The sequence below is a fragment of the Astyanax mexicanus genome, chromosome 16, assembly GCF_023375975.1.
Source record: "Astyanax mexicanus isolate ESR-SI-001 chromosome 16, AstMex3_surface, whole genome shotgun sequence".
Classification (NCBI taxonomy): domain Eukaryota; kingdom Metazoa; phylum Chordata; class Actinopteri; order Characiformes; family Acestrorhamphidae; genus Astyanax; species Astyanax mexicanus.
In genome coordinates, this window is record NC_064423.1 from 24,323,532 (window position 1) to 24,340,650 (window position 17,119).

The 17,119-nt window shown below is 37.1% G+C and overlaps 1 protein-coding gene across 2 annotated transcripts in view; it reads right to left on the bottom strand.

The window, feature by feature from the left end:
• The window catches only part of rgmd (RGM domain family, member D), a 59,877-nt gene that overhangs the window by 13,842 nt on the left and 28,916 nt on the right, over positions 1-17,119 (bottom strand). Inside the window, exons 5-6 of one of the 2 annotated variants that reach the window (XM_022669800.2) lie at positions 16,606-16,685; positions 791-911 (exon numbers count right to left, since the gene is read on the bottom strand). In XM_022669800.2, the coding sequence (XP_022525521.1) occupies positions 791-841 (51 nt within the window). In that variant the 5' untranslated portion in view covers positions 842-911; positions 16,606-16,685. Of the gene's footprint in view, positions 1-790; positions 912-10,625; positions 10,642-16,605; positions 16,686-17,119 lie in introns of those variants that run through there. The other variant, XM_049465773.1, reaches the window with a different exon arrangement.

Here is a 17,119-nt window from a genome sequence, read left to right on the forward strand (position 1 = left end):
TACATATGCATACACAACCACGTACAGTTTTTTATTAAGTGAAAACTTAAAAAAAAGTCTTTAATAAGCTCAAAAATGGTGACTGAAGAGCTTCTAATACCTGTTAGCTGTCATTTCTTTATAGCTCTAGTCCAAAATTAAAGAAGAAACTTTTAGACACCAGACATGTCTTCACTCATTGTCTTTTTGGGAGAAGTGGAAAGTGTGCAAATACAATTTTTGGCCAAATAGTCACTTAAAATTCTTTATTCTCAGTTATTACAAAAATATTATGTTTGAAGACTTGGCCATGATGCTTTTAATGTATTCAAGAGTGGGGCTGTGAAAAAGCAGACGTAGATGAAGTCCAGAGCAGCCAGTAATCCAAGGCATTTCAGCCAATCATCTTTAAGTTTAGGCTCAGAACTACTGGCATGTTCCGCACGGAAAGGCACTACAACGAACTCCAAAAACCACACATATAAACCAAGTTAGATCATGCTGTAACATCTGATTCTGGTCTCATCACCAGAATAGACACACAGTTATTAATGCATATTAAACTGAAAAGATACTGCATTAGATATTTGTTTGTGCTCATAAAGCAAAATGCAATAATATTTTATTTATTGAAACAGATCAAAATATCTGTTTTAAAAAGCTGGTTTTAAAATAATACAGGTAAACAAGACTAAACTTGGCAAGGATTAAATATGAATCCACTTTATGGAGAAGTTTAAATTACAGTAATTTTACACTACTAATATTAAAAGGCTTAATAAAGATGGCGCAAAATCCAAACAGAACTTACCTTGGATCTTTGCGGCTGCAGTATGTGGTAGAAGGGCCAGCGGAGGAGCATTTCACAGCGAGAGGAGAATTACCTCTGCTTTCCTGGCTGATTATGCCATGCGTCTACATCCAGCATTGCTCTGTATAGGGAGATAGTGAGATAGCATGGAATTAATACACATGACAACAGCTGTCTTTAAAAGAATTGGCACTTTGATTAGCCTCTGCTTGAGCGATGTTCTCTGATTCCTGCATATTGGGGAAGCGAGATTAGATGGAGCAAAAAAAAAAAAGAGAGGAAAAAAACGCAAACACATTCACATGCATGCACACAAACATGCACAACACACACACACACACATTCAGAGGCTTTGACAACATGTGTCACCCTTGGCAAGCGTCCATATTCTCCAAAGTCCAGAAAGACAGACTGAGTGAATGCGCTGTATGGTAAAGCCATGCTGTTAATATGAGCATGTAAAGCTATGCAGCAAATGAATGAGGAGTCTGTGCGCTATCGGGCGGGTTAAACGTGCTACATATGTCATATAAGCTGGAGAATTAATCACTGTGTGCTCCAACATACAGTATATTAAAAATATGCATTTAAACCCCTAAATCTATAAGCCTGCATGGAGTCCTGCAGTTTCCACATAAATTGCATATTAGTTTTATAGATGTTGCTGAATAATTTATTATAGCCGTGGACTGCTAAGGCTGGAGATATACTTGTAGTTTAGTTAGTTTAGTGTGTTAGATTTGGACGTCCTCAGAAACTAATGAGATGCGTACGGAAGGAGCAATATGCGTGAACACAACAGGGACAGTAGGACCAAACTACCTTGTTTGGTGAGAGAATGGTGATTCTGGTGACTATGTGGGGAAACAAAAGTATAATGAAAACTATTTTTCCTAATTGATGTATAGATCCTGTAACTTAGAGTAAATTCCTTTATGTCACCTGATTTATTACTGCCACAGTTTTTAGGCTGTTACAGCAGTTTTAACATTATGACTTTTCTAAAACTAAGTTTGCGAGGAACTGTGTATTGTGGTTATGTTTATGTATGTGTGTGAAATGAAATATTGGCTGTCTTTAGCTAAATTCTGTAAATATTAGAATTGGTCTATTTTTTAGTTTTAGTACATTTTTACTGGTGCGTAAAAACATACAAAACTATGACAGTACACAGAGAAATTAATAAGACAAAAGCCTTGCACAGCTCAAAGTCATCAAAAAGCATGTACTAACTCTGTAATTAATCATGAATGTGTTTTGAGTGTAATGTGAAATAAACCAATCAGCGCATCACGGCCATTCCCTTTAAGAGCCAGGCACATTCTGACTTTGGCGGAACAATATTTTAACAAACATGCTCATTCACACTGTGAAAGTGCGCAAGCAGGTAATTTATGGGAAAAGTTGGGTTTGTGCACTGCTGTGCATCCTTGTGTGTCTTTGTAACAGCTATGGACATCTGACGGTTGACTGTTGTCTAGGTACATTTCAGTCAGTGGTGAACCTGTGCTTTCCATTGCCATGCCAAATAGCAATTCACCAGAAATGTATCTGAACACCCCTTTAATTCCAGACCACAATGCCCATCAGCGTAGTTATATTCGCAAGCATCTTTGCTATTTAAACGATGCAGGAGCAATGCAAAAATGCAAATACTAGGATGTAATATAGGATCCATGGAAAAAAGATAATAACTGTTAATAAGGCATGTTTAAATATATAAATACTTGAAATAAATAGCACAAAATAGTGTTGCAGCCGGTTGTTATTGTTGGTATTAGTTGCACACTCATTTAAGCTATATTCTAGCTACATTGCCATTTAATCTCAGAAATTTCAAATTATTTAAATACAGACAGCTGTCTGAAGTATTGGGTTGCACAGTTGAAATTTATTACCATTATCACATTTACTGCATTGCATTTAGCCAATCAAGAAAGAGTGAGCTGATGCAAAACTTTCAAATATGGTGGTAGGCCAGTAACGGCAGAATCTGGATTGCCAGACTTGGATTCTTCCTAAGAATTCTTTTTGCTTAATTTGTAAGACAAGCTGAGAGATGTGGCAATGTGAAATACATTTTAAAAAAAGTAAGTGGACACATATAGCGTTTTTTTTTATAGTGTTTTCATATTTATAATTTGTCCACAACAAAAAAGCCAGAACAGTCTACATGTTTATGTTATTTGCTTCAGATTTGCTGTGCAATGGCTTAATAATGCTAAACATCACACAAATAATTGTACTTTATTGTTATGTATTAAATTACACATAATACAAATGTTTATAATAGTTAACATGTCTGACTTAGTAATATTTGACTATATACAATGTATTAATTATCTCTCTGCATTGTTTTAACCTTATATCGGTCCATATCGGTCATGCACCAACTTCAATAAACTTGTTTACAAAAATATATACAGGTTATTAGTGTCCAAAAATTACAAAAGTCTCAGGCTTTAAATGATTATTAAAATGGCAGTCTATAGACACATGCCCGGTGATATGTTGTGTATTATTATAATGTCATAAATCTCGGGTACTTGACTGCAGCTCACCAAGAATTAACTTGACTCAAAATAACAGTTGGGTGCTCGCATGTAAGTTGTCTAAAGAAAGGTCATGGGCCATCGGGTATTCCCACTTTGTTCAAATTCCTTTTTGTTTCTGTCAAATATTTTCAAACGAGCAGCTGTTCAAATAGACAGCTGCACTGGCCTTTCATTCCAATAGCAGTGATTACAAATCAAGCCAATGTTGTCTTTGAGTTGATCCATTGCTATTTTAACAAGTAATCCTCCCTCTCTCTTGCTCTCATGTGCAGGCGCTTGCTCAGGCACACACACACACACACACACACATGTTTGTTTTTATACCTTCTCTGGTTGTGTGGTCAAAGATATGTACCATATAAATTATATATGCACGCGACTACCTGAAAATAGCATGGTTTCTTTGTACCCTCCTAAAAAACTGCCTGGCCAGCTCAAGATGATTAAGCTTGTTAAGCTGGTTGACCAGTTTAGCTCTTGACCAATATAATGTATGTTTTTATTTGATGCTTTTGGGTTTGATTGTTTAGCTGGTCTACAAGCATGATAAATCTGACCAAACTAAACAATAGGTATAGGTATATAAACTAGATCAAAACTGACATACCCACTGCTGTTCAAGAGTTGGATAATCAGTTGGCTTATCTAAATATAAGGTGTGTTTTTACCATCTTGACCATCAAGGAACAGCTTAGACCATCAAAAACCAACTAGCAGCAAAATCTGAGCTGTGTTTGGTATCACTCCCTACTAAAGAAACAGTAAACTATTGTTTGTCAGACTTTTTTTTAGTGTTGTTCAAAATTTCAACTGTACATTTATCCCCTATATAGCTCACTTTTAAACATCCATAATGCATTGCATTAGGCAAAGATTAGGCAAGGATTCAGTGCCCTATTGTTTACCCTGTGCAAGGCAAATCGAATGCTCTTTGTTACCTTACACCCTGTCAGCAGTCTATTTTCAAGCCTTGCGGACCATGCTGTTAAAATAGCGTCAGAGTTTAGGAATATATCCACGCTGATGGGCGTGGTGGTCTGGAATCTTGGCGGTGGAAAACAAAGGTGCACCACTGACTGATTTAAACCATGACAACAGTCAACAGTCACCCATCCATACCCATCGTAGCAAGTCCAGCTTTTACATCAACAATAAACAGAATAAAGAATAAAATAAATAATATTATAATAATTTAAGGAAAAAATTGCTATTTCCTTAAATTACTAACGCACTAAAGTCAGAGCATACCCGGTTTTAAAGGGAATGGCAAGTGAAATGCTGGTTGGTTTATTTTCTGTTACACCCAAAACACATCCATGAATAATTAATAGAATTAGTTTATGCCTTTCGCACGTTTCGAGCTGCACAAGGTGTATTTTTTGTGTCCTCACAATATGAAAGACACACCGATACAATCTAAATCCAGCTGCACGATTAAAGGTTTGTCTATAGATTGGTAAAATAGAGTCCTGAGTTGTGTCAGACATCCTCAGAGTGGCACAAACAAAAACTGTTGGCTGTTTGGTCTTCCATATTTAGTTCACTATATAGCAAATGCTATTTAGTGAATAGTGATTGTGTGTTTTTCAGCTCTGATCTATGTAGCTACTTTGCTAAGTTTACAGCTTTTAGCTGTTAAAAGCTGCAAATAAGCTGTGGATAGGTTTTATTCAATTGTATTAAACTGCAAAAGAATAACACATACAGAGACGCTAACACTAACATATAAAGTGACTCAGTAGTGTCAGAGTGACAGCGCTGGAAGACATGGCAAACATATTTTCCAGATACTGAAGGGTCCAGATAGCGGCATGCTGGCACCACTGGATTTGGGCCGTTAGCGGACAGTAATCTCCGCCTTGCTCCACACATTTTTTCCATATCTCTCTCTCAGAGAAGAATGGAATCATCCAAAGCCCCCCGGCGACAACCTGGCTTTCAGGAGAGGGTTAAAATGAGTCGAGATCATTTCACATGCACACATACAGACAAACATGGCATGGGTATGTTACTCAACGCACACATCCACATGTACACTAACCCTCAGACAAATGAATGTGTCTTGTCCACACCCTGAGCACACACACACACATATACACAAATACACACAACTACATTGGAACTCCAGTTGTTGCTTGCTCTCACTGAACACAGCAGGTGTAGGGTGGACCATGACTCTCTCTTGCCCTCTCTCTCTCTCTTGCTCTTGCTCCATCTCTCTCTCTTGGAGAACTGCTCTTCTGTTGTTCTATGTGTGTATGTGTGTGTTTGTTCTGTGATGAGAATGGAAATGTGTATGGCGCTGTTTGCTGTGGAGTGGAATGTGAAGACCACAGCTGCACAACAGCGTTTGCAACAATGCCAGCTAATTCCTCATGTAGTTCTCTCAAGCTATAAAATGCCGCCGCTCTCCCTACAAGGCTCTCTATCGCTCTGTCTATCTCTCTCTCCCTCACTCTCTGAGGCACAGCAGTGGATCAGTAGGTTTGGGTTTGTCTGTGAGAACCTAGATCTCATTGGTGCCGGACAATTTGTGGTCCGAACCCTGGGAGACCAACATGAGAAGGTGATGTAGTAATGAAGATCATCGTTCAAAGGCCCTTCCATAAACACAACATATCATCCGAAGCTGCTTAAAGGGGAATTCCACTGATTTACCCAAATGCCTGTGTAATTCAGTCACTGAGATGTGAAGTCAATCAGAGTGGGTTGATTAGAAATGGTGTATTGTAGAGCTTAGAACTTGTAGAGTCATATTTCTTTGCAATGGTGGTGATACCATAGTGCACGACCATAAGGCAGTGGTGGCTAAGCGATTAGAGCATAGGGCCATCAACCACAAGGTTGTTTGTTCGATATTTGGGTTTTTCAGGTCATCAGTGTTGGGAAATGTAATGTAATGTAATGAGTGAATATAATGATGATGTAAGTAATTACAATAATAGAGCAAAAACATACAATTATCGGGGTCTTGGGTTTAAGTCCCTATCTGGGTGGAGTTTCCATGTTCTCCCTGTGTATGTAAAGGTTTCCTCCCACAGTCCAAAAACATGGAGATCAGGTAAAATTGTGTAATGATATATGGTACCACAACACATTACCATCTGGTTAATATGTAATGTTCATACTTACCTGTAATGATAATACTTACCTCTAATGTTCTTACTTACCTGTGAAGGTCTATAAGAGTACCAGTGGGCTAGCTCTTGGCTTATACTTACCTGGGTGTGTTTATCCTCTGTAGAAGGGGAGGGGTCTAAAGAACCTGAAAGAAAGGAACTATGTACATTATTAACTGTGCCTATTATGTAAATAATGTTCTAATGAGGTTTTGTAGAACTAAAAAAAAAACGCTATATAAATAAAATGTATTATTATTATTATTTTATTTTTTTTTTTTTGCACAGTTGGGCAAAAATGTGGTCATCCATTAGTACACTTTCCTGAATTAAGTTGTAACAAGCTGAGGGACATTTAATCAAGTATTTGATGTTCTGGTTGCAATTTGTCAATCCTTTTAAATATCAGATGATTAATTATTGTTAATATGGCTGGGGGAACAGCAAAAAGCAGCATTTCTTGGTTAATCAGCTAACATAATTCCAAAAATTAAGACTATCCAAATAGACAAGGTTGACTCTGGGCTCAATTTAAACTAAGAAGCTAAGAGGATAAGAAGGTTAAAAGGTAAAAGAAAAAAAAGGTTTGTTTTCATTTTTATGTTGACTTCTTAGGACAATGTTAAATGCTCTCTCTACAGGCCTTAAGGTCCAGATTGTACAGGGCACAAAGCTCTGATACATCAAAGTGTGACCACTGCCCTTCTCGGAGCGGATGGACTGGGGAAGAAGGGCAAACACATGAACAAACACCCAACGTCCAAACTGAAGCAGATGTGACGGGAACAGAGATGAGAAGGAGCTTGTGAGCTCTTGCACCTGATACTATTTAGCAAACAATAGAAGTGCAAAAATGAAGGCAAACAGAGCACATGGGTGACATCATGGTTCTGTAATGGGTGTGTGGAGGTGGGGGTGTAAATGGTGGGGTCTGTTGAGGGGGTTTGGTAGCTTGTTGGGGTTGAGGGCAGGAAACTGGATGATGGAATCTGAAACCTGAGAAGCCCAGCAGCTGTGTTGGAAAGGCTGGGCCGGATGGAGTTGGGACTGTGAGTGAGGATTTTGGCCTTGCGTTCTGCTCCTCTTGCTGCTCTGCAACGGGGAGAACTGAGTGATGTTAAATCATTGCGTCCTTGGGGTTGGTTTTTGACAAGCATTCATCAAAAGACAGACAGACCAGCCATGATTTCATTCATGGCTGGAGGCCTTTCCTATATTGGCAGCTTGTAACTTTGAGATCTTTCTCACTTCTCCTCAGCTTGTACTGGTGAAGACGTCTTGTAAAGGAGATATGTTCAAGTCTTTTTTGAAATTGCATGGTTTTATACCACTTAAAACCCAAGAACAAAGTACTAAGTTTCATGCACAATTCATTTCATCACTGCATTTACAAAAAATAGTAGCGGTAGAGTAGTAGCAAAATGACAGCAAACCATATATTCAGTGTTTTTCAATTGAGCAGGGGAAGAAATCCTTCTACTGCCAGCAGCAATGGTAGCACACTGTCGTGGTCAGTAGAATGTTCCTTCAAGAGAGCAATTTCCACAATTTTGCTGCCAGCTGCACTGGTGAAATAAGGCGAATGATGTGTGTGTCTTTGGTCTTTCGTGAGGAAGCTAAAAGTACAATTTGCGCAGTTCAAACTGCACAAAAGGTATGTACTTATTCTCTTAATTAATCATGGGTGTGTTTTGGGCATAGTGTGAAATAAACCAACTGTTGTGTCACTTGCCATTCCTTATAAGAGCCAGGTGCACTCCTGCATGAGCAGGTCATTTACAGGAACAGCCATGTTATTTTATTATGTGTTCTGTTTATTGTTGATGTAAAAGTGTGGTTTGTGTTTGTAACAAGTGAGGGTTTAAATTAGTCAGTGGCGCACCTGTGTTTTCCGCCAACAAGATACCAAAAGACAAGAAATTAATGAAACACATCTCTCTTCCAGACCACCACACCCATCTGACGCTATGTTATAGTCGTGAAAATAGACTGCTGACGGGGTGTAAGATAGCAATGAGCATCAAGTAATGTAAACAGACATGCGTTTTTCTTTGAGTCTCAAATACCTACTTAAATAACTGACTATATAATGAATCCTTCACAGGTCATATATGGCATGTTTACTGCACTACTGCATTTTATGGAGCAGATTCAGAAAATATCTGAACTATATTGCACTGTATTATCACAAAGATAATGTATTAATAGTAACATAAATAAACATTTACATTTAATTCATCAGCCTGTTCATGAAAACAAAAATTATTCTTCGGTGGCAATTATGAAAGAACCCTAAACAGCATTTTTATTTTTAATAGTGTTTCGTAATTTTAATTTTATGGGTGCTGAGATTTTATTTGGGTTCTTTGAGAACCCCTGAAAAGGGCCTAGATACACTTATAAAATAAACCATTCAAAAACTCAAGTATCATGAGTAGTATTCGGTCTGAGAAGTCAAACTTTCTTACTTACTTTTTATTTTTTGTTTTTTATTTTAGTTTTCCAGTCAATCAATGACATTTGCCGTCTGGAGTTCGCTACCAAGCTAATGGGTACAATTTGCATTGTTCAGACTGCATACTTAAATTATCACACCCTTACCTCAACCCATGTTAGATTGTTCAGTAATCTCTGCTGGATTTGTCTGTGCTGTTTCTGACACTGTACGACACACTGTTTCTGTAAACATGAACAAATGTATGTAGCATAGTTGAATACAGAACTGGCAGCGACCTTGAAGCCTAATTGGTGTTTGCGTGTTTCTGATAAAGTGGCCGATGAGTGTGTAAGTGCTAGCCGGCGTACGGAGCTACGATCAGAATGCAGAAACACGAGCATCCAGTCATCTGGTGCATAAGTCACATAATCATCCATGGAGTCTAATACCCAGAGGGCCGTGCCGAGCCGAGCAGCCTCTATCAGGCTGTCAGTGGTGTCTGGGCCTTTTGAAGCGTTAATCATTCGAGTATGGGCCAGGGTGCCGCCAAACGCACCAAATCTATCTGTGCATGTTTTATCTGCTCTGTTTAAGGTTGCCCAACTAGGAGGCCTGCTGTTGCATTTGTGTGCAGTAAACAGAGGTGTCAAGTAATGAAGAACAAATACTTTTTAGTTATGTATATTTACTGGAGTAATTAGTTACTATTTATACTTTTAATTTTCACTCCTTACATTTTTACACAATTATCTGAACTTTCTACTCCTTAGATTTTAACAATAACATCGTTACTCCTATTTAAATTCAGCTTGTTATCATTGCGAAAACTACCCTATCCAGATAAATTGGATGAGATTGCACGAACATAATCCATTCCGACTCCTTATTGGTTCATACGTGATTCATTACACCTGCACATGTCACTTCATTCTAGCCATTCAGACAGAGTTGCATTGTCACAAATCATGCATGTATCAGATTTCAATACCACATATTGAACTGCCCCAAATCAGAATTGAACATGTCAGATTCTATTTGTTTTTTTGCTGTTTAATAGGGAAACAAATGGGACACATATAGCTGCAGTTCGAACATAACCAAAGACCCCATTTACATCCGGTTACTTCAGGTGACGAGTATGGGGAATGTATCCTGATAAGATTTTAGCCACATGCATTTACAATCAGTAGTTAAATCCATGTCTGTTTAGTTAGATAGAAATATAATCAACATGTGGGAGTTGGACTATGCAGATCTGCTTGTTTCACTGTTGTTTATCTGTTTAGCCTTTTCCTGTGCTTTCACAGAATGGTTGCTGTTTTGAAATTCACAATTTTACATGCTGTTGTTCATTTCTTAAAATGTAGGGAAATTAAAACCTTTAACAGTCCAAGCTGAAAACAAAAAAATCTATTATTTACACAGATTAACTCAGCAATATCATAGTGCATGGGGAGGAGTTGTTGAATGCATCTTAAGAGATGGATGCTTTTACACTTCCTGGTGTGGTTTGTGATATCATACTTGTATTTGTTCTAAATGTGTATTGGGTGCGTTTACCCTTGTTTTTTTATGTCACTTAGCCTTATTCAGATATAATCCTAATACTCAAGACTGATTAGGTGACCAGGCTCTAACTGGCCAATTCTCTTACATCAGCCAACAGATTTGCCTCCAATAACACAGAGTGATGGGAGCAAAATGGTGGAAGGGTGCATACTCACCAGACAGACCATGGTCAGTCCAGTGCTTTCTGGTATTGCTAAGGAATCAAGCCTGCGATCTTCTAATAATAGGACCAATAATGATCCTACATTCCAGTCTGCATGAAACAAAAGCATTTTAGCATACAAAAACATGCTTTAATAAATACATGCATTCTGGTAACAGAAGAATATGCTTTTAATTTAAGCTATTTTGAAAGGATGGTTAACAACTAAATTACCCTACTGGAGTTTAATGGGTTAAATCTACTGCAGCTCCAGTAAAGGCTTGGAAGAGCATGAAGGAACGCTCTGAGGAGGACATCTGTCAAACATCCTCACACTTGCCCCCCACCGAGAAAGAGAGAGAGAGCAAAAAAGAGAGAGCGAGAGAGAGAGAGACAGTGAAAGGCAGCAGGAGAGATATAAAGACAGATAGTTAAAGTGTGAGACAGAGAGAAAGAGAAAAAAAAACAAGAAAAGAGAGAGAAATAGATAGAAAAGAGAAAGATAAAGGAAGCAGAAGATAAATAAAGAGAAAGAGAGAAAATGAGAGGGAGAGAAAAAGAGAGGGATATGGGATATCTTTCCTGTAACTCTTCTAAGCCTGGGAGAAAATGTGGCAGAGCTGTGAGGAGGAGAGTGGGTGGGAGTGGGGGGGGCTGCAGAGGATCCTTTGTGCCAAAAATCACAACCAGATGTTCCGAAAGCGTCCAAACAGGAACGAGTGCATGTCTGCAATTTTCGGCAATTTGTCAGATTTTAGGGTTCACCCCCTGATACCACCTGATAGACAAATAAAATCCTCCCCGCACCCGCACGGTAATTTGAAACACCCGAGCAACCCCGCCCCCAAAGAAAGCTCCCCAGTGGCAGGATCCTGAGTCCTCAGAGACAGGACAGGAACCAGGTGAACGTTGACCTTACGTAGTCTTACTCACCGAATACTAACGATGGGTCAGTTTGATACTGGAGTATCGATGCATCAATTTTCTTTTGGAATTTTTTTTTTAGTTTAATACATTTCTTTTTTAAAGAAACTGTTCTACAGTTTAAACTGTTTTTAATAAAGTGGCTTGGGAATCAATACAGAAAATGAATGTTTTAATAAAGTGACAAGTGAGTGGAAGCATAAAGCGAGGTGTTTCTAATATAGAAGTCAGTAATTAGAAGTAGAAAGCCAATGTTTCTAATAAAGTGAACAGTTGATAATAATACAGCTTCTAATAAAACAGAAATATAAAGTCAGTGTTTCTAATAAAACAGTGCCAGAGAGTGATAGTTAGTCAGTCAGCAGAAATGTGGCCAATATTTCCAATAAATTAGTCAGTCAGTGTTTCTAATTCAGTGGTTAGTTTGTGAAAATACAAATTCATACAAACTAAAAGTTCTTTAGGTTTACTGTGCAAATTTACAGGCCTCCGTCCTCCTCTCCCTGTCCTTCCCAGTACAACTGCAGTACTAGAGTTTCTTCAACCTCAACACATTATGTGTATATCTATTTAATATTTTAATTAGAGCATAAAAACACTAAACTAATAACACTGCAAAAAACAATAGTAATACTACAAATATAATAACACAATAATTACATTGTGATAATATTGTGCAATAACAAAGTAATAAACAAGGCATAAACACAACAGTCCAGTCAAAATCCTGACCTAAATTCCATTAAGCATCTGTGGCAAGACATGAAAATTGCTGTTGCAATTGCTGCATAGACGCTCTCCATCCAACCTGGCTAAGAAGAATGGGCAAAAATCTCATTCTCTAGATGTGCAAAGCCGGTAGAGATATACCCCAAAAGACTTGCAGCTGTAATTGCAGTGAAAGATGGCTCCACAAAGCATTGATATGGGCGGCTGAATACTGAATCACTTTAGTTCCATTTCACAATTATGTGCTATATTGTATTGGTTTATCACTTAAAATCTCAATACAATACATTTAACTTTGTGGTTGTAAGGTGGCAAAATGTGAAAAAGTTCAAAGGGTATAAGTACTTTTGCAAGTCACTGTATATACCTATTATTAAATGTCTTACAAATGTGTAACTTTTTTTATTTTTACTTTTTAAATATGACATTTTTGCAAGCCCTGGTATACATATTTTACTGATCTTATCCTCTTATCCTTATCTGGTTGACAGTAGCAGGGTAATATTTTCAGTGCACCTGCACCTCTTTTCAAAAAAGGAATTTTCAGTCTTAAGTCTAGAAGCACGACTCATCAAAACGGCATAATCTGAAACAGTTTTCACATTCATCAGCGTTTTCCAGCCTCCTCAGAGCTGAGAAGCAAAAAAAAATCTTAATGTTCACACTCACTAAATCCATCAAGCAGCACGTGGGCTGTATGCATATGTGAAAAATCTAAAGAAAAAAACATAATAAAAACAGGGATAAATAAATAAGACAGCAGGGTTCACTTAATCCCTCCAGCAACACCTCATAAATTCTGAGTCATATTTTTTGGCCCCAGGACGGTTTTACATTATGTACTTTTTTTTACTCTTTACATTTTCATTTTACACTTACATTTTAGAATAGCATAAATCAGCATCTTTTCGAGCGCCATAAAGGACAAAATGTGTCTTATGTTGCCGGCTGCTTACGACTTCAAAAGTCAAAGCAAATAAAACATAAAAATAAATTAAAATCATGGCAAGTAGTGCACACAAGATGTGCTGAGTTGAAAACAACTTTTTTTGGATCATGTCCACTTTATTTACTATATCTAAATATACAGTATATATGATATATATTAAAAAAAAAAGTCATACATTTTTCACAAATAAATGACCTAAAGCCACGGATGCACTAGAGCTTAGTGGATAAATACATTTTAGATTAAAAAAAATATATATATATATATACAATCTGCATGTGAAACTTTACAATGCAAATAAATACGGACGTGGCGACCAGCCAATCAAGGAAGAGATTGCCCGCTAAGTCTCACGCACATATGAGGACAGAAGTCTTTCAAACATAAAAATAAATAAATAAATAAATAAAATAAAAACTCTTAGTGACTTATGACTGCCTACTTCCAGAAAGTTTTGTACCTTCATTTGAATTCAAAACAGTTACAGACACGCCCACACAGTGAGCAGAGAGGTCTTGTGGACTCCATGGTTTCATGGTTCAGAGTTATTTGGATGCACAAGAGGGGCCTATACGCAATACTGGATAGGTGTTTTGCATGTTATGGCTGCTTGGTGTATATCCTCAAAATGTAGTGGTGTAATGTCAGGTAGACAATTGACAAAAATCCTGGATTGTTAAGGGGTTAATTCTGTGTCAAAACATCTGGAATGCAATCAAGAGGACAATGGATGGTCACAAGCTATCAAACAAAGCCAAACATAAATTGCACGATTTGTTTTGCGTGAGGAGTTGCATAAGGTCACCCAAAAGCAGTGTGAAAGACTGGTGGAGAGCATGCCAGGACACATGAAAGCTGTTGTTCCACCAAATATTGATTTCTAAACTCTTAAAACATTAGTATCGTTGTTATTTGTACATGAATATAAACTTGTTTCCTTTGCATTATTTAAGATTTGAAGATTTGAAAGCTCTGCATCTTTTTCATTATTTTGACCATTTCTCATGTTCTGCAAATAAATGCTCTAAATGACAATATTTGTATTTGGAATTTGGGAGAAATATTTTCTGCAGTACAAATCAATCTGTTTAATAAGTTTTTACTGTGATATAGTCAGTAACCTTGCTACTGGTCTACAAAAAAACCTACCAGCACTTTGGAAATAATGTTTTAAATTCAGTTTGAAGAATACGTTGTACTGTGGTACATTAAAGTGGTGTTTAGGTCTGTTTTCATCATGTCTTCTGCTTTTCACTAGTTCCACAGCTCTTTGGCATCTCGTAACATTGGAAAATTTATTTCCTTCAATTCAAAACTTTATCAAAACAGCATCTTCCAGAGGGACATCATGGAAAAGCTCACAGAGAGTGGTTACTGCAATGGCAGATGAAGACTCTCATACTGTAACAACTGTAATGAAAAAAACTGCAAAAACCTGTAATTACAAACCTGCTTGACCATTTAAAAATCCATTAAGATCTATTCAATTTATGGTTCTTTATAGAATTTGGAACTTAGAAATATACTTTGAATGACCGTTTTAAAGTTTCATGAAGAAAGTTCTACACCAAAGACCTGGAAAGAGTACTGTAAATCCAAACTGTGAAGAAGTTGGAATAGCAGTCCCCCCACAGTCCTCCAAGCAGAACTGCATCAGGGGACCCTTATAAATTCTAAATTAGGTAATAAAATGTACAGTAAATGTGCTAATGCAGTATTGCCATAGATGTTTATTTTATAAATGTTATTAAATAACGTAAAAGTTACTATATTTCTGCCTTTTTGAAATGTATTGAGGACTGATCCTGTATTCTAAATAATAAAAAAAATATATCCTGAATACTTGAATTGCATTACTGTCTTCATAATAGGTTGCCCACTATAATTATATATATATATATCAGTGTTGAAGGCGGTAAAACTAAGAGACAAATGATTTTCAAACTGGCCGAATATCATCCCATTTGGCAACCATTTGGTTATCTAAGTAGCCCACATAATCAAGCTTACACAACCCTGCGGTTTGCTGTGAACACATGACCCAGATGCTAAATGACAGGAATGTGAAGGATGCTGCAGTGTTCATGATTTTAGCCCACTGACACTGCGGACCTCTCTCTAAACCACACTGTGGTTGCGTTTGGTTACATGCGTTACATTGTGGTTCATTCGGTACATAGGCCACAGTACACATTTTCTTTCATGGGCTTGTGGACTTAATTCTAAAGATTATATATATTTTTGATATTTTTGATAAATATTTCAATATACAGTATGTTCAATTCTGTAGAATATTTACCATGTTTAGACCATTATGACTGTCAGGTGGGTCTGATCTGCCCAGTATACAACATGGTTTTACACAACTTATTCATGGAGTTCATAGTGCTGGAATGCACATTGTTATTAAAGCAAAACATAAACACACCATTAAATATGTGCATCTTAAAACTCATATATTATATAGATGTATTACACACACAGTGATCTATTTTCAAGTGTTTGTAAGCGTATTTATTTTATTGTTGATGATTATGTATGATTAGTATCTATGAAAATTCTGGCAGTGTAGGCAGTGTGCCAAGTCCTGCTGGAAAATAAAATCCACATCTCCATAAAAGTTGTCAGCAGGAGGAAGCATCAAGTGCTGCAAGATTTTCCAGGAAAACACTGCACTGACTTTAGACTTGATAAAACACAGTGGGTCAACACCAGCAGATGACATGACTCTCCAAATCATCACTGATCATCAGTAAATTTTTCATTTTATTTGGAAATCAAGGGACCAGAGTCTGGAGGAAGAGTGGAGAAGCACACAGTCCAAACTGCTTGAGGTCTAGTATGAAGTTTTCAAAATCAGTGATGGTTTGGAGAGAAATGTTATCTGCTGGTGTTGATCCACTGTGTTATATCAAGTCTAAAGTCAGTGCAGTGTTTTCCCAGAAAATCTTACAGCACTTTATGCTTCCCTTTCGCAACTTCAATGAAGATACGAATTTCATTTTCCAGCACTGCCCACCCTGCCAAAAGTACAAATTGGTTTTATATAATATTCAAATTTTCTGAGACACTGATTTTTGGGTTTTCATTGGCCATAAGCAGTCATAATCAGCAATACAAGAAATAATCTTTTAAAATAGCTCACTGTGTGTGTAATACATCTCACATTTCTCACATCTTACATTTCACATTTTGAACTGAATTACTGAAATTAAGTACATTTTTAATGATATTCTAATTGTATGAGATGCACCAGTATATTATATATCATAAAAAAATATATAAGTAATTCATGTTCAATTTTAAAATACTTGACTTCATATTTTCACCTCAAGATTATCTCACAGTAATTTTACATATTGTTTCTATTTAATTTATTCACTGGACATACCTTTGCTTTCTTTATGATTCCCCTTTTTGATTCATTCTCTTTTTGAGACTTTGTTCCTCTCAAGGTTTCTTCCTCTTGATCTGAGGGAGAAAATAAATCAAATAAATCAAATAATGGAAACATATATTAAATAGGAATACTAACAATACTACATAAGCTTTACATTACAAATAACCAAGTAAACAGGCATACATTCTCATAAATTACTGTATGCAGCGTGCTTTCTGCAGTGCTGCCTGCTTTTCTCATTGAAAGTGAGAGGCTGTGCTCACAGTGCACTGCACCTACAGTTCAGCAGGCCATTAGGAATCTGTGTGGGTGTGAGAATGAGTGGAAGACAGCTTACGCTCATTTTCCACACTGCATCTATGTGTGTGTGTGTGTGTCCTCACTGCTCAGTCTGTGGACAACATGGTTCCATTTGAAGTAACTTGAGTTTAATTTGTTTAAATCGTTAAACTTACTTTAGGTAGCTCTTATCTGGGGTGCTGTTAACTTGTGTTTTCTGAGGTTG